The 24,187-nt window shown below is 33.2% G+C and overlaps 2 protein-coding genes across 9 annotated transcripts in view; both read left to right on the top strand.

Moving 5' to 3' along the window:
- ATP8B (ATPase phospholipid transporting 8B) overlaps positions 1-19,129 on the top strand; it is a 77,102-nt gene extending 57,973 nt beyond the window's left edge. For 3 of the 8 annotated variants that reach the window (XM_068766697.1, XM_068766696.1, XM_068766698.1), the window contains 18 exons: positions 983-1,091; positions 2,045-2,184; positions 4,972-5,109; positions 6,039-6,113; positions 6,611-6,790; positions 7,513-7,623; positions 8,528-8,704; positions 9,455-9,626; positions 10,284-10,388; positions 10,956-11,108; positions 11,830-11,980; positions 13,924-14,055; positions 14,576-14,727; positions 14,998-15,221; positions 15,437-15,662; positions 15,841-15,944; positions 16,592-16,765; positions 17,274-19,127. In XM_068766697.1, the coding sequence (XP_068622798.1) occupies positions 983-1,091; positions 2,045-2,184; positions 4,972-5,109; positions 6,039-6,113; positions 6,611-6,790; positions 7,513-7,623; positions 8,528-8,704; positions 9,455-9,626; positions 10,284-10,388; positions 10,956-11,108; positions 11,830-11,980; positions 13,924-14,055; positions 14,576-14,727; positions 14,998-15,221; positions 15,437-15,662; positions 15,841-15,944; positions 16,592-16,765; positions 17,274-17,669 (2,919 nt within the window). In that variant the 3' untranslated portion in view covers positions 17,670-19,127. Of the gene's footprint in view, positions 1-982; positions 1,092-2,044; positions 2,185-4,971; positions 5,110-6,038; positions 6,114-6,610; positions 6,791-7,512; positions 7,624-8,527; positions 8,705-9,454; positions 9,627-10,283; positions 10,389-10,955; positions 11,109-11,829; positions 11,981-13,923; positions 14,056-14,575; positions 14,728-14,997; positions 15,222-15,436; positions 15,663-15,840; positions 15,945-16,591; positions 16,766-17,273 lie in introns of all 8 variants that reach the window. The other 5 variants (XM_068766692.1, XM_068766693.1, XM_068766695.1 and 2 more) reach the window with 5 other exon arrangements.
- A 1,083-nt stretch (positions 19,130-20,212) lies between these two features.
- LOC137923415 (uncharacterized) lies at positions 20,213-22,430 on the top strand. Its single transcript, XM_068766664.1, has 2 exons — positions 20,213-21,407; positions 21,828-22,430. The coding sequence occupies exons 1-2, from the start codon at positions 20,335-20,337 to the stop codon at positions 22,372-22,374; spliced, it is 1,620 nt and encodes a 539-aa protein (XP_068622765.1). The 5' UTR covers positions 20,213-20,334; the 3' UTR covers positions 22,375-22,430.
- Positions 22,431-24,187: the final 1,757 nt, after the last annotated feature.

The following is a 24,187-nucleotide window of genomic DNA, read 5'->3' as shown; positions in this document are numbered from 1 at the left end:
AGCTCTGATTGTTAGTTTATTTTAAGACTTCTCATTAAGTGTATGTAGATACGTGTATAAAAAAGCTAAGATTATATGAAGTAACAAAAAAACGAACACATGTATTCTTTTATAGAAAATGTATGCCATTGAAAATGTATTCGACTCGCGCAGAGCTACATCGATAGTTGACTTACGTACATCAACAGTGTTACTGTTTTGCTGTTTACTCACATGTTGGCATTCAAATATAACTGAGCTACGTCCACGATCGCCCGGTCGTGCTCGTATGTTGTTATATAGCTAGCGCGGCTTCCGGCCTTTAACTCGGTCAAAAGTACGTTCGTTCATACGTGAACGCATTATCTTACGTCCATAAATCGGTACCCTAACAGTAATTACAATCGAAATCAAGGAAATACTATTTTAACGAACTTAATGCGAACATCGAACTATCTATGAGTATATATTTTTTTTAAAACAAGATATAAATATAGCGAGGAATATAATAATATACTTGAATCTGCGATTAAAATCAATATGCAAAGTGCAATAGATGGAGGTACATTAATTTAGAAATTTACAACAGCTGAAGTTTCGGTGTAGTAAATTAAACAAGGCACTGAATTTACTTTAAGGCAAACATTTAAAAATATATTTATTTATCTTAAAGCAATAGCTTTTATGGAGGACATTGAAAAAGTTCTGATTCTTAAGGAGTCTGCAGCTTTTTAAGCATAAAAATGAGAAACATTAATAGTAGATAAACATTTCAACCAACAATGTACTTATTTTATTTAATAAAGTAGCTAAAGATTTAGATTAAAGTCCATTATTTTAATTATTTTCACCTACGTTTAATAATTCACTTACTTTTGTTGTAAGAATAGCCGTTAGGACTACAACAAAGAATAAAAAATGTTTAAATTTCTTTACTTTCGCAAAGAACTTGAGAATAAATAATTAATAAATTTCGACTTTATGTAAATAATCAATATTTCAGGTTATAAGATTTGCACAGAGTTTTCTGATAAACTGGGATGAAAAAATGTATTACGAAAAGACTGGAACCGCAGCTAAAGCAAGGACCACCACACTGAATGAAGAGCTTGGTATATATTTTAGTGTGATATTCTATAATATTAATTACATCAACATTTTAATATTGAAAGAAATATGCTGATGTCATGACTATCACATAAAATGTTATAATAATGTAGAAAGTATTTAATGAAATGTTTCGCTGACATTACACAAGCAGTTGGTAAATAATCTTAAAACTAAAGGGATTTTTCGAAGATTGTAAATAAATACTGTTTTTATTTTCTAACGTTAATTTAACTAATGAAATGTAATGTTTCAATAAAAAGAAACTAATTATTGTAATAAAAACACATCAATTATAATGAAATAAGAAAAAGTCAATCGAAATGGACAGTTTTCCGAAAGTGTTTATTAACCTTATCTTTATATATTTTCAACGAAAATCCTATTCATGTCGTTTGTTACCATATTTCTTTTGACTACATGTTTGTTAATATAATTTCTTATTAATTTAAAACTCATATAATTAAATATTATGTTCGGACACGGTATGTAATATAGTTACTATACTTTTGTATTGTACGAGCAGTGGTAGCCCAGCGGTAGAGCACTGAGACTTGCGATTGTAGGTCGCAGGTTCGTATTCCGGGATACAATCCTATACAATTGACATTTTGTGCATTCATTACATAGGATTGCCACTGCCCACAAACAAGGTTCCAGAGGACGAGTAGCAGCGTCCTCTGCGAAGCATAATACCACGCTTTGGTCGCCAACCCGCCTGCCAAGCATATGGCGACTATAGTATATACCCCATAGATATCTTTGGAGGAGACTTATCTATTTATTATTTTCGTATTGTATATCGCAACAATTCTTTATGGACAAGAATTGTCTCGTCATACAGAATGCTAAGTTTACGAGAATCTTATTTACGCCAAATAATTATAGGTATTCGTGTAAAATTCTCTTTGAAAAATATTTAGTTTTATGTAAAAAATAACATTTCATACTTTTTCAGGTCAGATCCAGTACATTTTTTCGGATAAGACCGGCACATTGACGCAAAACATAATGACGTTCAACAAATGCTCTATAGCTGGCATCTGTTACGGAGACATCGTCGACGAAAGCACCGGCGAGACGATCGAACTCACGGAGGTAACAGTTTTTCCTCCTCTCACCTACTCTACTCAAATCGCAATGAATGTGCGTAATGCAGCACATTTGTACCATTTTCACTGCGTAGATCCGCATGTAGGCTGTATCACTGGAGATTACGAATATTTAATAGCACTCACTGAAGAGTATTCTCACAACAAATCAAATGATTTTGCATGTACTTCAGTTTGTATAAACATATTTTTTATATGAGTGATTTATGTTTTTATTTCGTTTGTCCTAGCTTTGGGGTTGTCAGGTTTGTACGCCTGAAGTTATTCATGTTTGTTTATTATGTTTCCGTTTATAATTTTGTAAAGTTTGTGTAATGATAACATATTGTTTATGAATTACCAAATAAGCCTTGTGACGAAAACATTTGTACTGTTTTTTGCTTGATCTATTTTGAAAACATGATACCATAAAGCATTTTGTACATTTCAGCATTTTGATATTACTTGTCAGAAAACAAAGCGTTACATTTAGACTTATATCTTGTTTGCATGTATAAATAATGCAACAATACACAAGTAGTTTGCTATACATTAAACTAGATTATTTAATTTATTTACTTGAACTCCAAGCTTATGACACGGCACAAAATATCACCACATATCTTACGTGTTATACCACCCAGGAATTTTTAGTTAATAATAATAATAAATCATATTTATAAAGAAATATTACATTACATAATTTTTATTGATATATTGTTGATAAATAAAGGCTAATTCCCATTTAATATGTATTTAATGGCTACAATTGCAATGGACTAAAAACTTCGCGTTTTATTATTATTTAAATAAAATGTGTATGTTATCTTTTATTATAATAAGTATGAAGTAAAAACATATCTAAATTTATGTCGTACGGTTAGGTTAGGTACGTTATTTGAATATCTACGTCATTAACTATGTTTATTATTAAGGAAAAGGAAATGAAATTTGAGTATTTAAAGATGAGTCTATTTGAGATAAATGTAGACATGTGGTCGCAAATACATACGTGGAAGATTGCATTCATGATGTTTTAACATATTATTTATGCGCCGAAATTTAAGTACTTATATCAGTGCTTCTTAAACTATCATTCGCGACCACAAATGGGGTCGCGTAGCATAATTCTGGGGTCGTGATATTATAATGTCAAATATTTATATATACCATTTTATTTACATCACTAGAGTTGGCGGGGAATACAGTGAGTAGTGTTGCAACGTCTAGACACACGCATAAGTTGAAGGTTTTGAGCTATCTTCACCGACAGCAGTAAACGATCGATGATCGCTATTATTATACTGTGGCAACAATGTATATTGTTAGTGCGTTTGTCGGTATCATGCATGTTGAATAAACCGCGCGCCGCTGACTTTCAACTCTGACCGCCACCTCTAAATATCACATATTAAATCCCAATATCGTTCAGCGCTAAAAAATGATGAAGAGGTCTTACGTTCAGCAGTTTCACACATTCCGCCAAGATTTGATTTGTTATGCAATAAAAAACAGGCACATCCATCTCATTAAATTATTTACTTATATTTTAATTTAATACTTACCACGCTACTACTTGAATATATTCGAGCGAATTAAGACGGTCAGAATCCCCTTTTATTTTTGAAAGTATAATAAATACAATTTTAACTTTTTTTGTGTAATTTTTAATTTTAGATTTTTGTGTTTCAAAACGAATTCTTAAACTATATATTTTCATATGTATATTGTTACCTAATAAATAGATAATCAAAAAATTTTAATTTATTTTTCTTTTATATTTCTATGGGGTCGTCAAGAAACTCGAAATCATATATGGGGTCGTGAATGATAAAAGTTTAAGAAGCCCTGACTTATATAAATAATAGTGACAAATACATGATAAATACAAGAAATAAAAGTAGAAACCAAAACAAAATCGTATCTCCAACTTTTGTCTTCAAAAAATAAAATAAAAAAATCATTTATAGCTCTGTGTGTATGCATATATAATAGAATTCCACAAAATAACTTAGACTTTCCTTTTTTAGTTTTAAATATATAATCAAAAGTTTATTATTAAGCAAATCTTGTTATAGCATTCAACAGTTTTGTTGATCAAAACATCTGGAACTTGGTTTGTTGACTTGTTTACCTGGTTGGTATTATAGCATACATATCAAATATTGTTGTATTTAATTCAAAAACAGTAACTGTTGAGATTCTGACTGTCTCTTCTTAGATCAGTCTTTCTAGGCGGTGGTAGTTTACTATATATAATGTTAAAGTAATTAGCAATTCAAGAGTGCGTGTTAACGCATACTACCATAAAAATATTTTGAATAGTATAATTAGAGAAGTTTATTTTACAAACTCATTTGGTAATATTAAAAAAGCATATTTTTCTATGGACCATATATAAGTTTACAGTAAGGTCCGAGAAAATGTACAGAAAGCTATAGCTAGATTAAAAAAAATTGTCAAAAAACGATTTTGCGCTAAGGATTATCACACTGTAAATGATAACAAAGAAGATAGCATACCTTGGAAATAATATGTTCATCTCCAGGCTATATCAAATTGTGTAGATTTAAATTATTAAAAAAAAAACTTGGTTCTGCTGAGCTACTTTTGCCTGTTCTTCTCAAGTCTGAGACGTTTCATCCGAACAGGTGGTAGACTCAACTTGACATCAACAAAAGATGTAATTCATCATGTGTTCTATTAAGAATTTTTGAATTTGAATTCGATGTAAGAGGGAGGGTTAAGTGCGAGTACCGCGGCGGGGCTGTTGTGTGATGTGTGTATGGTGCAGCGGACGGTGCGAGGAGCCCGGGGTGTTCGGGAGACGAGGGAGGTGCCCCGCGCCTGCCTGCTGGAGCTGGAGCACGAGCAGGGCCGCAGCACGCCCGGCGCCCGTCGCCCAATGCCCGCCTCGTCCGCGACCACGCACGTACGCACCCACGCACTCTCGCCGCCACGTCTTCCTATTGTGCGATACTTTGTCGCGACAAAAGAGACATGTTAGCAAGCATGGTTTCCGAACATATAGTATCAGATACGATTTTTTGGGACTGTTCATGTCTATAAAACATAATCGAAGTAAGATAAATGATGAATAAAAGTTTCTAAATATTCATCTAAATCAGTGATTCTCAATCAGTCGCACGTGTACCCTACGGGGTACTTAAGATTTATATTTGTAAGGGCCTAAAAATAATAAGTTGAAAAATTTATAAACTGTCAAAGAAATGATATTTATTTTTAGTGAAAGGTATGATGGGAGGTGTACGGAAACGTTTAAAGGTTGGGAAGCACTGATCTTAATCGCGATTTTATTTGATGGTGATAACAAGAATATTATGACTCGGACATAATCAGAGAATAGTTATATGTTGTTAATTTAAATAGGCAACATTCGTACAATAGCAAGACGTTGCAGCGACGCATCAGGTATATACTTTTGGCCGTTTGCGATGTAAGGTGTAGTAACGAGAGGGCTAATGAATAGAGGAGGTACGGCTGCGTCTTGTTGCTATTCTAATCTTCGAGCTGGATATGATTCTTTGCCTCCTTGACCTGTCCCTTTCACTACGTAACACTTTCCGAACGCACTTCTTCTAATTTTGGTGTTGTAACGCTTTATTCGATTATGAAAATATCAATTATACCTACCTATACTCATCTGTCAACAAATTTCTCAATTTTTTTTTCTATTTTTTTACAAAAACTAATTTTAGTGTAATTTTACAAGATAATATTATAAAAGTAAATAAATTTTATCTACAAAGACTGCTCGGTACCTTCACTTTTAAATTTAACTTATGAAATACGTAAGAAGTTATTGAAACAGTTAAAAACGTTAAATGTAAACCTTCTTAGGTCTGTCTCGGCCCACTTATCTCCACACAACCGTACCCACACATATTGCAAGTGACGTCTCAACTGAACAGTAGAGTATGAGAAATGATTGATTTGTAAATATTGAAGCATGCGCAAGCTGCTGTCCGTTTTGCTTTTTGTGCTTTGTATTCATACGGTTTTTTTGTTTTGCTTCCTTACTCATTTAAAAAGCAGACAATTTAAAATTATATTTATCCGTTTTTATTATGTTCAATATATATTTTCTGCTGTTTAAATATTGTAATTTGTAATTATATTGCTGAGCTTCCGCTGTAACAAGTTTTCGGTAAATAAAATGCTTGTATTTGCTATGTAGTGTTTTGTTATACTAACTTCAGAATAATCTACACAACTTAAATAGTTTTCTCTTTTTTTGATGTACAATTTTATTTTATTTTATTTCAAGATAAACTTGAGTGTGTGATTAATATTTTGATTTACGTTTAAAATTCAATGTCCTATAGTGTCTTAATCATTTTTTAAAATCATTTCATTTTTCTACATAATTATTATTTTCTTCCAAAAATGATGTGTACAATGTTTTCGTACAGAATACGGAGCCGCTGGACTTTTCGTTCAATCCAGAGTATGAGCCCGAGTTCAAGTTCTTCGACGCAACGTTACTGGAGGCGGTCCGCCGCGGAGATCAGAATGTGCACGATTTCTTCCGTCTACTGGCTCTCTGTCACACCGTCATGCCGGAGCAGAAAAACGGACGCCTTGAGTACCAAGTTAGAATATTACCATAATTGCACAATTTAGATTAGGAAGATAATATTTTGATATTATACTATATACTTATTAACAGACAGATGTCATCATCATTATCGTTTTAACCATAAGACGTCAATTTTTGAACACAGGCCCTCACAATAGATTCTCAATGGGACAGGTTGTGAAAGCGGCACTAATTCAGCGACTTCCAACGACTTTAAGAAGACAAATGTAAAAGTAGATGTTTTTTTAATACATCTAATTATGAAAAAAATATTTATTAGTAAAGTTAAGCTGTTAAGAAATAATGTATTCGCTTTAAAATACTGATACCGGTGTACCACGCCGTAGAATACCTGTGACACGGTAAAGCTGTTTCCGTACTACTGTCAGAAAAATTGTGACTCATCGTTGTCACATGGCTTAACACGAGTCATTACATCAAAGGTTGAGGCATTGATTTTTAAATTTGACAAAAGACCCATCTAAAGTATTTGGCACTCTGCGATAATGTATTTAGCTAAGAATTGCGACGTTTCTTAATGTGCATAATCTTTAGTTGCAATCAATTCTATTTATAAATATTTGTTCACGTTAAAAACAAAGACTAGTTATAATTTAAAAAAAAAATAAAACTACTGATTTATCTAGAGATCAAAATACTTAAAATTAAAAACAAATGCTTGACTTGTGTTTTACTCGTTCGGTAAATAATAAAATCGTAATGAAATGTGTTCAGGCTCAGTCACCGGACGAGGCGGCGCTAGTGTCTGCAGCAAGAAATTTTGGTTTTGTGTTCAGAGAACGCTCGCCTAATAGTATTACAATAGAAGTAATGGGTAAAACAGAGGTAAGGAACATCTTTTATTAATTGTACCCAACGTTATATACACACATGTAGTACTTCATTTTTAACTCCATAACTTAACAGTAACAAAATACCACGTTATATCGACCATAAAACATATGCCATAATAGTAATAAATAATAAATAAACCTTTAGCGCCCAGTTGCCACAAGGCCAATCACATGAAATTGCCTTGACTTTTTTCTAAAAGGTTAGAAAAAAATTGCTAATTACTTTTTTAACTATGATAATGAACGAATCATTACGTCAATGATTTTCAGTTGTATCTATTAAAAATAGCATACGGGTCAGCGCCGTCGTATATTTCTTGAGCTTTTTTCAAAAGAATATATTTATTCATATTTATAACGATTTACATTATTATTATAAAATAATTTGGCAAGTTCATATCATTATATTTACTACATTTTGTACTGTTTATGGTCTGGTTTAAAGCTAGCAAATTGTGGTTTTAAATAATAATTAAACATTCTGTTTTAAAATTGCAAATTTTTTAACTTAAAAAAAGTCAATGGTAAAACCAACAACATACGATTTTACTTAAAAGAAATTGATTAGGCAAATTCACAGATTAGCTGATAGAAGTTTTGACAGTTCATTGATCAAGGAATAAAGTTTGGATAAACTAGATTTTCTGATGATAATCCATTAACAGGTTAATTGCAAATTAAAATCGAATTTGTTCTAATGTGTGCCAGCATCTCAAATCGACAGTAATTGTAAATTTAAATATATTGACTTTAGAAATTGGCGGTAAAAGAACAGTGTACTTTATCCATGGAAAAAATAATTTAAAGGTTACCAATAAAAAAACAACTAATTTGACTGAGTTAATTACCAGTATGTTATTAATGTAAAAATAATAATGTTTTTCCTATTGTTTTAGGTGTATGAGTTGTTGTGTATATTAGATTTTAATAATGTTAGAAAACGAATGTCCGTAATATTAAGAAAGGATGGAGAAATTAGATTATACACTAAAGGTGCTGATAATGTAATATACGACAGATTAAAAAGTGAATGTCAGCAAGAAGTGAGGTCTAAAACACAGGAGCATTTAAACGTGAGTACACCTCTTATTATATCTCAGAATAATAGCTATCTGTTATTATTAATATTGGCAGTAAGGAATTTTACCATGAAGAGGGTCTTAATAAAACCCAATGTAAATTGTTTTCAATTTTTATTGTTATTACCCATATATTATTGTGTGAACTAACTCAACATTACAGTAAAAATGTTTTATGTAATAGAAAAAAAGTTTTTTTCATTGTATTATCTTCATAATATATACATATTTATGGCTAGGCCAGAGAGGAGCAACCTACGGCTAAATGAATGTGAAATTGCGGCTTTTTAGTTCCGAGCCTAAAAACAAAACAAAATTAAAGAATTGTTCTTAATCAGAGTACAAGTTACATTATTTCATAAACTTTATATTTTATAGTTGAATACATTCTATTGAATCTGTGTGTTCAATTGTTTGTTATTGAAATACAAGTTAGTGTTTTAAGTAAATGTTTAATTGTTTTAACTTTTTATTGAATAATATAAACTATTTTTTGAAGAAATAGCCACTAATTAAAACACATTTCCAACATAGTTTCTTTCAATATTCGACTATCAGCGTAACGAAGTCTCGAGAGATCTTATCGTTCCGCCCGTTTCAGGTAAATTTATACATTACATATGTAATCATCTAATTTATGCAAAAAACAATATACTGTATTATATCCTACACACCCTGAACATGTTATATGCATGTTACTTATAATTGTTTCATACTAATAAAATCAAATTTTTGTATTTGCAGAAATTCGCTGGCGAGGGTCTCCGCACGCTGGCGTTGGCCTGGCGGCCGCTGGAGGAGCGCGGGTTTGCTGAGTGGAAACGTCGCCACCAGGCCGCTGCGCTTGCGTTGCGAGATCGCGACGAGCGACTCGACGCCATCTACGAGGAGATCGAAACCGACCTGCTGCTCATGGGTACATTTACTCTATCCTTGATTTGCTATGTATACATAACCATTTGCAACTCTCGATAAAGTGTATTAATGTTATGTAACATTATGTTATTATAGCCTTTTATTCAGCCCTATACAGTAATTCTAGTTATTATTTTGCCACCACCTCCATTCCTGTCTATTGTTTGCCTCATCCTTCATTTATTTGATTTTTTTTCGTAGCGTTTTTCACACCATTTAAAGTTTGTTATTTACCGAATATGTTTCTTCCCTACTGCATCTATCTATAATAGTCTATTGATTGCTTGATGTCCTCCCTAAAGCTTTTGTTAATTGCTGTTGCTGTTGTTAATTTAACTATCAATCTATTACATTATACATATGCCAGTTTAAAAATAATGGTTATTTTTAAACTGGCATATTGCTTCGTTATATTCTTTTGTACCTTGTTTCTACCAACAAATTAAGACAGTTAACAACTTTATTATTTAGACTTAAAAGCAATGCACGACGCTGATATTGTTTTAAAGGTACACATTTCGAAATGAACAGCCTTTACTTTTTTTTAAATTAAGTATTTGAGTTTGTTTGATTTTTAATGTCAAATGTTAAAAAAATATCTAGAGGACATTAATATGCTTTCATTTTTTTAATTAAATCAAATTTTATTTTACTATAGGTGTGACTGCCATAGAGGACAAATTACAAGACGGTGTTCCTGAAACCATAGCAAACCTCAGCATGGCTGGTATGAAGATATGGGTTCTGACTGGAGATAAGCAAGGTAAATTAACATATTTTTATCAAGCTTTCGAGACTGTTAAAGATAGTTATCTAAAATAGATTTGCGTCGGATTTTAATACCATTTTTTAAATAAATGTAATGCACATGTAAGGTTCTTTTTTAATTTTTTCTCATTTCAAATACTGCTATTATCCATCAATGTTATTTTTTGTTGTAAGTTCCACAATATATCGTTTAAATATCATGTCTCGCGAACGCATGTGCACTGATGTATAAACGACAAATCCCAGCAGGTTGGCAAGTGGCAGTGGGCAGACATAGCCTACAGAACGGATGGATGCTGGGACCTCAAGGTCCTGGTGTACCATGACCATGGACCGACCAACGCAGTGTAGGTCTAATCACGAGATGGATGTCTATCCAGATATCAGATGATCTTGTTAAGGTCATTGAAGAACATTGGATGCGAGCCGCCTCCTACCCGTCTTAAAAATCTATGAGAGAGGCTTACAAGCAACAGATGATATACGGCTGAAATGATGATAAATTGTTAAATAAATATGAGATTTCTAGACTTACAACAATCTTTATTCTTGTCATTTACAGAGACAGCGATAAACATAGGATACTCATGTCAACTGCTAACGGACGATATGGCTGAAGTGTTCATCATAGACGGTGCCTCTCATGATGACGTCGCCCGACAGCTTGCCAAGTGCAGGGACTCTATTCGAGTGGTCAACACTTTCTTACCATGTGGTAAATCTAATATCTTTTTTACTATTACGTGTAAATTAAGAAAGCTACATGATTTTAAAAATTATGCTTTGCTTGAAACTTTTGACTTCTGGGTATCAATACACTTGCATACTTTCAACTTTATACTTTTGAATGAATTTACTAATACTCACGGAGTATTGACAAGATTTTCGCAGAGATATAGAGATTGTTATTTACGAGAAGTTGTTTCACTATGCTTTGACTAAAGGGAATACCATTGCTACCAAACGCATTTCAGGGTTTTAAAGGTAACAGGATATTTGTCATAGAGAACATAATTATTATCGAAAGAGCTCGAACAAGAAATGAATGATTGTGTTGCGTACGCTATCGTGTAAGCAAATAGAAAGGTACAGACGCATATTCTGCATGTGTCTATAAATTTAAGGAAATCTCTTACAATGGAGATCTGTAAAATTTAATTTAGAAATAATGCAGGATGTTTTATGTTTTATCTTTTGGGTATTAATCTTCAATTTTAATTTATAAAAGCCATTTAGTTATACAAGTTATTTTGATTTATTATAGAACCTAATTATCGAATTTATCCCGACAGATCATGTAATTACATCTAAAAGACATTTTTTTCAACGTTATTTCAGACATATTTGTTAGATATTAAGAAAATTACGGTGAAATAAATGTTTAAATTTTTAAATTCACATTTTCAAATTCATTAACGAATTTAATTTGTTTACAGGGTCAACTTCAGAGGCAAAAAATTCAACAGCTAATGGCGGCGCAAATGTGGGCCGTCCGTCGCCCGGCCGCGCCGCCAATGTGAAACTGAATGCGCCAGCCGTCTCCGTCGTCACATTTAGGTGGGAACATAACTCACTACCGCCCCACAGGTAGACACCGACGGCTACGCTATATATCGCTCGCCTACCGCTACCTCGTCACGTGGACAACTACAACTATAGGCCACGCTTTATTTACAGTCTTTGTGTTAGAGTGCGTCTTGCAAATATTTAGTTAATAAATTAATAAATAACCTAAAAACTTTTAATACTTTTAAATAATTATAATTTACGGCTTAACATAAAGCATTAGAAACCAACTTAGTACATTTTAATTTTCGGGACGCATTAAGCAATATTGATTAAACTAAACAATGCAAAATGCCTGCAGAATAAACGATATTTTATTTTTATAAAATTCATATTCTAAGTGTACATTTTAGTATAGATTTGTTCAATGATTGATATTTAAAGGTTAATAATTAACAACGCGCTGTAGTCAGTCTCACAGCCAAAATAATAACTACATATTAAAACCCAGCTCTAGTTATTAATTACAAATAAGTACAGTCAATAAATACAGTTAGGATTATTCTGCAATTACTGTTGTTTTCTGGCGTTAAATGAAGACGACATCACAGAACACTTCGAATTTTATTAATAATATCACCTAAACCTCATATTACGCAATAGAAACAATTATATGACATTTAAACCTTTTTTTTTTTAAGTAATAAGTAAAAAATATTATAATTACGCTATTATATTTAGCAGCAGTTATTACAGTAAATTAGTGCCTGCTATATAAACATTAAGCTGCTTTCCGAAGTCGATGTTAGTGAAGTGTATGTTCGTATGCTGTAGTTGTTCACGGTGCGTGCCTTACTTTTCCTCGGTGATGTCTGTCTTTTCCTGTCCGTGAGTGTGTTTTGTGTGACCTGTTTTAAAAATTTTACTTTCACTAAACTAATATTATTTAAAATATAAATTCTCTGCTACTATATACAAAAAGTTAAGTATAAAACCAACACACTTTTTATTTAAGTAGTAGTCAATGTAAAAAATGTGAATATGAAATGCATGTATTTTCGGAAAAATATTTTTCTAACACCTTATCTCTCTGTATATGAATACCTTTTTTTTTACCGCAAAGATCTTATAATAACAATAGAGCCTTGGTTCGGCCCTCTCTTTCGCACTTTCAAATGATTGACAGCATAAGTCAAGGCTCCGTCTCGGGTAAGCCCTTACGAACAGGTGGGTTTCCAATCCTTTAATGTAAATAAACTAACACCCCGAGCCAGGACTCCTGAAGACGTACCCGAGCATAGTTATTATAGAAAAGGTAGCTAATTATATAATATTTGTATGCACATACTAACTGTAAAGTTCCCGTAGTTAGTTTTTTCTAATTGCTCACTTCTTACTATTCGCTTATCACTGTAAACTAATTTTTAAAATTGTGCCTAATTACGTATTTAACTATAATGAATCTATGCATACTCAAGATGAAAATAAAATAACCAAAAAGCAAGTGAATCTTAAATTTTGTTATACAATATTTCCTTTATCATTGAACATAACTTTGTAGATTACTTGGTAAATTTATAATAAATAAAAATATACTTTTGCACTGAAGTGCAATAATTGCTATCAAATTTCGAGACTAAGATTATTACAGAGTTTTGAATTGTTTAAAATGTACATAACAAATAGTTCACGTTAAGAATGCTTTAAGTGGTCGTTGTTGGCCAGCTACGACCTGTAAACAACGAAATTATTTCCAATTAGCCTTTGCGATCGGAAGTTTAATTTCAGTTGGTCACTGTGAAGTTGCCTTTGTTATTTTGAACGACGATTTATTGCATTCTTACGTGAATGGACTGTAGTATGGATTATATTTGCCCTTGTTAATTATCTTTTAAGAACTAGAGCTCATAAACGCAGAAAAGCTATCCAAGGCCTTTAATGATTCTTTCTATTTTATCGAGGAATTCAGTTGACTATAATTCAAATGTAACACGGAGATAGTGTATCGTGCAACACGTTTGCAGTAACGAGTACAGTGCGGGCGGCGCGTGTTCGTCGGAAGCGCAGGAGCATTGCAACGACGACGCCAACGGGTTCGCAATCGTCGTCAACGGACACTCGCTCGTGCACTGCCTGCATCCCAAACTCGAGGAGAAGTAAGTGTACACTAACCTCAACACATAACTTTGGGGTACTCATGTAATCTTACAAATTTTGTTATTCTTTTTTATAATAATATAACACATTTCATTATCATCCTTTCAGCAGTAAGACGTCCACTGCCGGTTAGAAGCCTTGAGGCCATCCACGGGTCTTGACCTTAATGTCGTGTGTCTACCTTGTTAGTGGACGTCCTTTGCTATGTTTACCACTCTAGTATCTTAAGGCTACAGCTAAAGCAGCCATTTATTCCGCTGGGCTGTACCTGTTACTTTCTTTCCTCTACAGCTAAATTGGACAATAGTTATTTCGTAGCTTCCCGAACGCTACCCAGTCGAGTTGTATTCGACGATTAACCTATTTCCCAAAATTTTCCTTATTCTGTTTGACTGTCTGCCCCAGGTACGTGTCGTACGTGCTTAAAGAAAAGAAATGAATACAAAAAACTATCCAGGTTTTTCTTGATTGTGTTGTAGTAGAAATGAATTTTGAATAAATGAAACTACTTGTTTACAGATTTCTGGACGTGGTATTACAATGTCGATCGGTGATCTGTTGCCGCGTGACGCCGCTGCAGAAGGCGATGGTCGTGGAACTGATCAAGAAAAGTCGTAAAGCCGTTACGTTAGCCATCGGCGATGGCGCTAATGATGTCTCCATGATTAAAGGTTTATCCATGTTTCTTAATGTGTACCGAAGCTATACTACATAACTGGGGAGGGGAGGTTTCCTGAAGTTTTCAGCATACATTAATTGAAAGTCCTGTGTACAGTAGATACAGAAGACAAATAGATGTACTCAATTTAAAAACCAATTAATTTTAATAATAAATTAATTAATTGAGTGATTAAAAAGGACTAAAATATATATGTGTGTCTCTTTCTCTCTCGATGAGAATGATGAGAAAAGATGTCATAATACGTGTGTGTGTTTTACAGCGGCACACATAGGGGTGGGGATATCGGGGCAGGAGGGCATGCAGGCAGTCCTGGCGTCCGACTATTCGATCGCACAGTTTCGATTTCTGCAGCGACTTCTGCTGGTGCACGGCCGCTGGTCCTACTACCGCATGTGCAAGTTCCTGCGATACTTTTTCTACAAAAACTTCGCGTTCACCGTCTGCCATTTCTGGTTCGCATTTTTCTGCGGTTTCAGCGCACAGGTAAGTCAATAAAATTAAACTTTTGTTATCGTCAGATATCGGATACCGTAAAATTAAAAATGTAGGTTTCGTACGAAAAACATTGTTGTAATGAAAAAAACCCTGGAATTCAAGTTGGCCGACATAGATACACTTGTATAGACAAGCGAGATCATAAACTGCGATTACTGATGTACAGGTAAAGACTTGGAATAAAGCTTGCTTTACTATTACAGACGGTGTTCGACGAGATGTTTATCTCCGTGTATAACCTGTTCTACACGTCGCTGCCAGTTCTTGCGCTGGGCGTGTTCGAGCAGGACGTGTCGGATGCCACCGCGCTGCAGTTCCCCAAGCTGTACGCACCCGGCCACACCAGTCAGCTCTTCAATAAGACCGAGTTCATAAAGTCCACGCTGCACGGATGTTTCACTTCGCTTGTCCTCTTTCTTATACCTTATGGTGAGTGACGCAGAAAAACTAAAAAAAAATGAAAAATATGAATTATACGCGATGATTTCATAAACTCTGGTAGTATATGTTTTTTTATTTTTTTGTAAAGTCAAACTAAGTTAAGCATCAATCAATCAATTAATAAGGTTATTAATATGTTGCTAAAAATTAACAATTTAATTTTCAGGTACTTACAAGGACGGGCTGGCACCAGACGGCAAGATTCTGTCGGATCACATGCTGTTGGGTAGTGTGGTTGCAACAATTTTAATTATAGATAACACTACACAGGTAAAGTGCATACATTGGCTGCAACGAAACTTTTTTTCCAATAAATTAACAATAATGATAATTCTTCTTATGGCTCATTATAGTTATGCAAAAATATATATGAACAATATATTATTAGATATATTATAAAAATCCTGGGTTATTCAGAAAGTGATTTAAAATTTAACATTAAATTCTTATCATCGTCATTTTAGTCGTAGGAGGAAGTCTACTGCTTTGCTTAAGCCTTCCCCATAGATATCCTATAAAATCAAGAAAGAGCCTGCGTCTCTCTCGTCCTATTCGGTTTTGCTCCAAAAACGGGAAACCCTTAACCTGTGGCTAAATTACTTGATTTTAAAAACGATAACAAGAGTTCTTGTTCTCATTAGTATGAAGATTTGTTAGAAGGCAAAAAAATCCAGACTAAACATTAAGGAAACATTGCATAGTGTTTGTCTTGAATATGTAACGGAATTCATTTTCGAACCTTGTCTTCTCTTATTCTCTAGTTGTTGTCAGTACTTTGTTGATGACATAGAAGAAATTAAATGTAGAAACTTAAAGTATATCATAGTTATGTCTCTCGAGGACATTAAGGATCTTTAAGAATTAAAGGTAAACCAAATGATTGAAAAGTAAAGTTTAGTAATGGACATTTGTTTCAGATCGCGCTCGACACAACGTACTGGACGGTGTTCAACCACATCACGATATGGGGCTCGCTGGTGTCGTATTTCGTGCTGGACTACTTCTACAACTACGTGATCGGGGGCCCCTACGTCGGCTCGCTCACGGTCGCGCTCACGCAGGCCACTTTTTGGTTCACTGCCGTACTCACTGTAAGTTAACTTTCATTTTTTCTAGCAGAAATAAACTAGCGTCGATCATCATGTTATAAATATAACGAAGGCAATGCTTTCGTTATATTTATAACATGATAAAAGTCGTACTAATAATTACAGAACTAAAAACAAAAAAAAAATCCCACGAAGCAAAAATAAACCGCAACATTGTATAATAAATATAACGAAGACAATAATTTATTAAAATTATAAAAATCAATCTCAAAATATAAAACATAAAATATATAAATACTATACCATATAAAGAATTTACCTAATTTTGAACTCAGTGAAGTTATTTATTATTACAGCAAGTATAGCATTCATTCGTAAGGGGGCGATGCAACGGTTTCGATAGCGCTATACATGATGATTGATTATATGTGTAAAAGCTTTAGACCAATATTGTACAAATTATCCAACAATCAACCCTGTACAATGTAACATTAGTAAATTTATCGATTCTAGTGTATTAATTGAGATAATAATTTAAATTCGGTTGCAGATGATAATTCTGATGGTGCCGGTGGTCTCATGGCGCCTGGCAAGTTCGTGGACGCGACCCACGCTGGCAGAGAGGCTGCGGGCACGCCAGCGCTGGAGGGCCGGGGCACCAGCACCGCGCACGCCCTCCGCCCGCCGAGCCCGACGGTCCGTCCGCTCGGGCTACGCTTTCGCCCACCAGGAAGGATTCGGTCGCCTTATCACCTCCGGAAAGATAATGAGACGGATTCCCCACGCGGATGCTGCCCTCTCTGCACTCGCCTCCTTACCTGGAAAATTCCATCCGCGCCCATCCACGCCCCCTGTCTCGCAGGCCTCTTCACAATCAACTCCGTCGCCCCCTACGCCGCCTTCGCCGCGTGCACCTAAACAGGACCTGGATTCAGTCGATTTATGAACGGCGCATATGTGAACAATTGTTTGCGAACGATTAGTGCGTGTGTTTGTTTACTCGTAGCATCAACACCGCAGTATAGGAACGATCAGTTTATGTGGTTTTATTTAAGATTACGGCAAGAGATTTTTTTTAGGACGTTGGGAATAGAAGCGTGGTTCATGGAAGCACATTCTCTCGGGTAGCACGAGTATATATCATGTTCGTGTATATACGCGACGGTGAAGATAGTGAGCATAAGTCGAAGTATTCATATGTGGTGTGAGTGAGTTGTGTGCTTGAAGGTTACTTGTATAAATAGGCGGCGTGTTGTGCGGGAGCGTCGGCATTCGTTCAGGTCTCGCGTGTAAACTGTACTTACGCGCCGGTCCGCGGCGTCCCGCGAACATAGTTATTGGTATCTCCACTATAAATAGGTGATCTTCAATAAAAAGACGAAATGTACAATATACAATAGCGGAAGCATTGTTTGTAAATATTCAGGAGGTTACAAACGAGACATACCTTTTAAATAGACGGCATAATGTCGTCGAAACTCATATTGTGATAATGTTAATAGATTTAAAAATTCGTATAATATTATTGCCTATTTTAAATTATATCTGTTGATCAAGAGTATATATTGATAGATATTTATTACGGTACATACTAAGATTACTCTTTTATATCGGAAACGTAGTTATTTCATAATGTTCCTTTGTATGTGTAGAGGTAGCTCCGTCGACCATGCGCACTACCCAACGAATATTATTTTTACAACGTCATGACGACACCTGCAAGTTTAATGTAAGGCAAGTGTAAACTGTAATGATAAAATGTTACCAATATTGTTTCGCATTTGATTTTGATCAACTATATACTTTCTTATTCATTTTAATTTGTTATATGACAATTGCTCGATAATTTTTTTTTCTGTGTCCAAAACCTTAGTAAAATGTGCATTTATGAATATAGTTCAGCAGTAAAAACGCCACACTATTTATTTTGTACCAGTATCAAAATAAGCAATAGTTATAGAGATTACAATTAATATAAAAATTTAATCCTGGACAAAGACCACAAACATGGTTAAAATAAATTAAGTTATCAACACTATATGGAATAATTGAATTGTATGTTCTTGTCAGATTTATCACAAATTTAACTAACATTTAATTTTAATAATTGTACTAAATCATATGTAGACTTAAGAATTGTAAACCTAAGTTTTAAATATTTGATTCATTGCAATAGACGTTTTTTTAATGTAAAAGAATTTGATAGGTTATTCAAAAACTGTTGATTCTTATAATAAACCGTAAAATGTAATGTAAATTGCTAATTTAAACATATCATCGCGCAGACGTGAAATATGATCAAAGAATGATAATAGACTAGTATAATGTGGCGTTTTGACTGTTAACAAATATAAACTTTTGCTTTGGAATCGATTTTTTATTAAAAAAAATGCTCTATGTGTTTTGTTTTTTATTCCCAGCTATCCGTTTTCCAAAGATTCTAAAATTTGTCAATAAATATATCAGTTGAGAGTTATCTCCGATGTTCAATTTACTTGGTCGTTAATAGTACAGTAACTCCTGTACTTTAGTGTGAGTTTGCAATCCTAAACAAGAACACAATGTCATAAACAAATTAAACCTTTATTATATCCTGGGCTGTGTTCAGGACTGAATCAAACTAGTTTTTTTTTTTATAATAGTATATACTATGAATAAAGGTAAAAGATATTTGATGAATGGACATGTATAAGCAAGAAACATGCGCTATATTTTTCCATGAAAAGGATTTATTCTCGCATTAAAAACCCAATTGAGCGTTCAGGAAGCTTCGAAACATTATCGAAAATATCACAATGTCTTAAGTTAATGGTTTTTGATTTTTATAATATACCATAAAGTCATGTCATCAATGTAATATAAAAAAATCAATTCAATTCTAACTTCCACGGTCAATTTAACGAAGTCCATTTAATTATTGTTTAATTGATTTTAACCAAACAACAACTATTATAACAATACTTTAAGCATAGAGGAATTATACTGGCGCGAAGTATCAAAGTAAATATACATTTAAATGGTTAATTTACATACCTTAATATAAATATGATTTTGTTAATGAATATCTAAACGAGATACAACAAAAATGTAAATAAGTATATTATCCCAATATTATAGATATCAATATGCATATAAATGTGGGCGTCAAGAATTAAATTATGTTTAAAACATTACGATATTTATTATTTGCACGGTGGGTTTTACCACTCTATATATGAAGAAAAAGCAAAATGTAAGATTAACCATATCTTGTCGCCCTCACCGAATAAACCTGTATTTTGTTATTTATTTTCAATTAAATTCGGCTTCTACAGGTAATATTACACCTTGTGTTTTTTAGGATTTTTCTAATATAAAATGAAGGAAAATTCTCGTAAGTAGAACAGTAACAGCGAGTTTAATATTATTCTCGGGAAAAATGTTCGATAAGTTTCCAATAAAGGGTATTACTGGCTACTTTTGTACTTTATACAAGCTTACAGAAATGGCAATACCGTTACGCGATGTTCTAACGTGAAAAACATAACCTCTTAAGGTATCTTTTACATTTTAAATTGAATATAATTGCATTTTGAAATCAAACTGAGTCACAATTTTGTAGAACTATAGACATGAGTGGATATTATAACGTAGTGCCTTGGCGAAATAGTAGGGAATGGCATAAACTTTATATGAATATCTTTTCTTCGGAATCGACAAATTTTACTAAAGAAGAAGCTCTTGTTTCGTTGCAAATTTGGAAATCAAGAAATCCTTTCCTACCTTCGGGTATCGAGTCTACTCTTACATTGTTGGAAGTTCATGTACAAGACATTAAAAATGACGACACCGTTAATGATCAAATAATCCGCTTAGCTTATTCTACAGCCTTGATGCGATTTGTAAACCATATGCTTGATTCCCAAACTGCTAAGGGTAATAGTTTGTACGCAGCAGCCAAGAACTTGGGCGTTCCCGACTGGATAATTGATCTACGTCATGATACTGCACATGGTAACAGTCTACCCTCAATCGAGTTGCTCAGAGAAGCGACATCGATTAGCTTACATTGGTTGAAGAATAATTACTGGGATAAGCATAAAGAAATCGTTAATGATTATGTGTGCAGACAAATAGATTCAGATGAAAATGATGCAAACAAAATAACAGCTTTAATGAATTTTTGTTTTTCATTAAGTATTTGTGCACATTCGAAACTTAATATAAAAAGTCTAGCTGACATACCCGACGCCGATATGAGAAAAGCAATAGTGAATGACATTCAAGACTTATTTATACAGCCTATAGATTTAACAAACTTGAAAGAGGTCTCTATTCAGTCATTAATTAATCAACTTAATGTGAATTCTAAGCGTCTCTTGAAATCTAAAAATACAATTAGTCATGTAAATAAAGCTCTTCTTGGTAATGATTCATTATTTTTATCCTTGGAGTTGTTACAGTTTCTGAATGGTGGTAATGCAAGAAATGTGTCCTCTCTCAGTAAACATTATATTCATTGTTTTGAGGTTTTACTTACATTCTTACATAAAAATGATTTACTCCAAAGTTTTATATTAGAGCTTATAAAAATATCACAAAACTCTGATGAGAATACCAATAAACGAAAGTTAGCTGCTTTGTGGGTTTCACAGATTTTAAAGGCATTGAAAAAATCATCCCGGTTTGTCAAGACAATTAATGAGTAAGTACTTAAAATAAGTTCAAAACTAATATTATAAACACAAAATGTGCTATTGTCATAGCATTGATAAACAAATTAATGTTTTAACAATGTCATGTATGAGTTAGGTGATCCTTATATTGTGTAATATGGATTGTGCTAAAAATTATGTTGTCTTATACAGTGACAACATTTAGATAAGTAACAAAAATGTATGACAAATGTAGATATACAAAAACAAACAACATATACAATAAAAGTGAGCATTTTTTAAGTTTTACATGACATTAAGAAAAAAATTGTTCACATGTTGTTTAAGTAACAAATTGAATCTCAGTTTAAAATTATTAATGAAAATTATTATGCACAGTAAATATATTAGTGTCTATGATATGTATATATAATAGTTAAAATTGATTGTAATTCCTTTATCTTTTTCAGCAAGCAGGCTAATGAATTGGAGAAACGAAAAAGAAAAGATCTCAAATTATTATTCTATCATAGGTTTCCAAATGAAAAGGGCCGTGGTATTTTGTTAGACTTTTTTAAACCAGTTCCTAATGACTTGACTGATATAAATTTTGTACTGCCAATAATTTCAACTTATAATGAATATCTTGTTTACTTCATAAAAGATATTCTAAATCTAATTAACCCGAAAATGCCCCCAAATATGAAGGAGAGGATACATAGACTTGCTAAATTGATATCATCTCCAAGGAAGCCTCTGTCACAACCTGTGACTTCTAAAGTTTTTACCATAGATGATGTAAAAGCAGCTACAGAAGACACCTGTTTTATCGACATGGAACCTTATGACATTTGTGAAACACTCCAAAGCAATAACGGGACACATGTAAATCCAAGTCCAATGCAACAGATTTGTGGAAAATGGCAGCTTGCTTTGACTGAGCATGATTGGTCTAAATGTCCAATTGGAACATTGCCATGGGAGCAGGAAGTTAGCATGCAAGAGACTGAATCCTGACAGTTTTGTACATGTGGAGAAAGCTAGAAAATTAATAAAATACTTTTCTACAGCAATTGTTTATTTTTTTATTTGTATACAGTTTAATGGTTTGGTTACATTTCATTGTATTGACATCATAGAGTCCTAAAAGTGAAATAATATACAAATTACTTAACTTACTCTATACATAATACAGATTATAATCGACAGATACAGCAATATTAAAATTTCTATTAAAAGAATGGCAGAATTGGTCCTTGGAGAATAAGTTTATTTTTAAATATCTACAAGACATGACCATATTCTGTTAAAAAAATATAATATAAAAGGGCCTAGAAGCCTGTTTTATTTTTGAATTACAATTTATTTCCAGTTATGATTCATACTGTTTATTCATATTAATATTTTATTATTGTGATATTTTTCAAATACTGTTTATATGTAAATCAAAATATCTGCACCAGTACTAAAAATAGAATTGACAGTAGCAAATGATGGTGTAACAGCTAAAGTTTACTACTATTGTAACAGGACCGTAGCAGACACTAACAGTACCGCAGCAGCATATTTACAGAATCCTTGACAGACCTTTGAACTTATCTACATATACGCACACCTAGCTTGATGACTTTTATGTCACATTGCACATTTACTTTACATAACTTAAGACTTCCAGTATGAGTATGTCGCTAACAAGATACCTACATATGTTGCAAATAGCATTTTAACTTCTTATATAAAACACCGCCACAAAAATATCAAAACATGCGACTTACGATTCAATAACAATATTGTAATATAAACATCACTAACATTAAGCAAACGGCTAACATTGCTAGACGTGGATTGCTGAAAGCAAACTAGTGAAGGCACAGAAGATTCAGTATAAGTTACTGTGACACAACCACATTAAAAGAATTTAACGCACGGGCGACTCTAGCAGTGAATTTGTTGTTCACTTGCGCAAAGCTTACCATTTAGCACTACCAAGTACAGATTGTCATGAACCGAGATTCTATTATAAAAGTAACAACTAACAATACAAATTAAGTCTATAGTTGAGGTTTGGCGTTTAAAGCAGTATTTCCAATTCATAAGTTTTTTCACAGAATAGTTCGTTGTATGAAGAAGGTATCTATACTATACATAGACTTATTAAGAAGGGGGTACATAGTATTTGTGACTTAACAATACATTCAATAGCTTAATAATAGACAGTCTTTTAGATAATAATAGAAAATAAAAGCAAGGTACTGCTGGTTATGAAACTGGATTAACATTGTAGAAAATTTTGAGTTATAATTACCAGTATATGTATGACTCCCTTTTACAACGCTAGAGTTCCTCGAACAAGTATAGATATCACCAATCGTAAATTATGAGAACAAAACTAATAAAAAAAATTGAAACTCAATTCATCAATTTCAATAAACACAATTATTTCTTGCTAAAAAATTTTGATGATTTGGCTTTTTTTATTGTACTTGTTTCAACAAATAACACCTAACATATTGCGAGTGCATTGGCTCACAAAAATGTCTGCGTCAAATATATCTAATTTTGCGAAGGCGATTCCCAACAGCGGTCAACCAACGCAGTTTTCCGCGTAACCAATATTCAAGTGTAATTTCCACCCAAATTTAATTTAACAAATTTATAATTTTGTTACAAATTTGTGTTAGAATAGTAATATACATGAAATATAAAAAGTATTCTGTTGCTACTATAGTAACCTGCGAACTGTGCTGGTACTGCATAACTGAAGATGCATAAGTATACAAGATTGCAGATTTTAAATTTTATCACAAAATAAACATCACCTCGTCAGTAA

Source organism: Battus philenor, unplaced genomic scaffold (assembly GCF_028537555.1).
Source record: "Battus philenor isolate CCGP_79_NKW_IND1 unplaced genomic scaffold, ilBatPhil1.0.hap1 SCAF_21, whole genome shotgun sequence".
Taxonomy (NCBI): domain Eukaryota; kingdom Metazoa; phylum Arthropoda; class Insecta; order Lepidoptera; family Papilionidae; genus Battus; species Battus philenor.
This window is presented reverse-complemented; position numbering and strand designations above follow the sequence as displayed.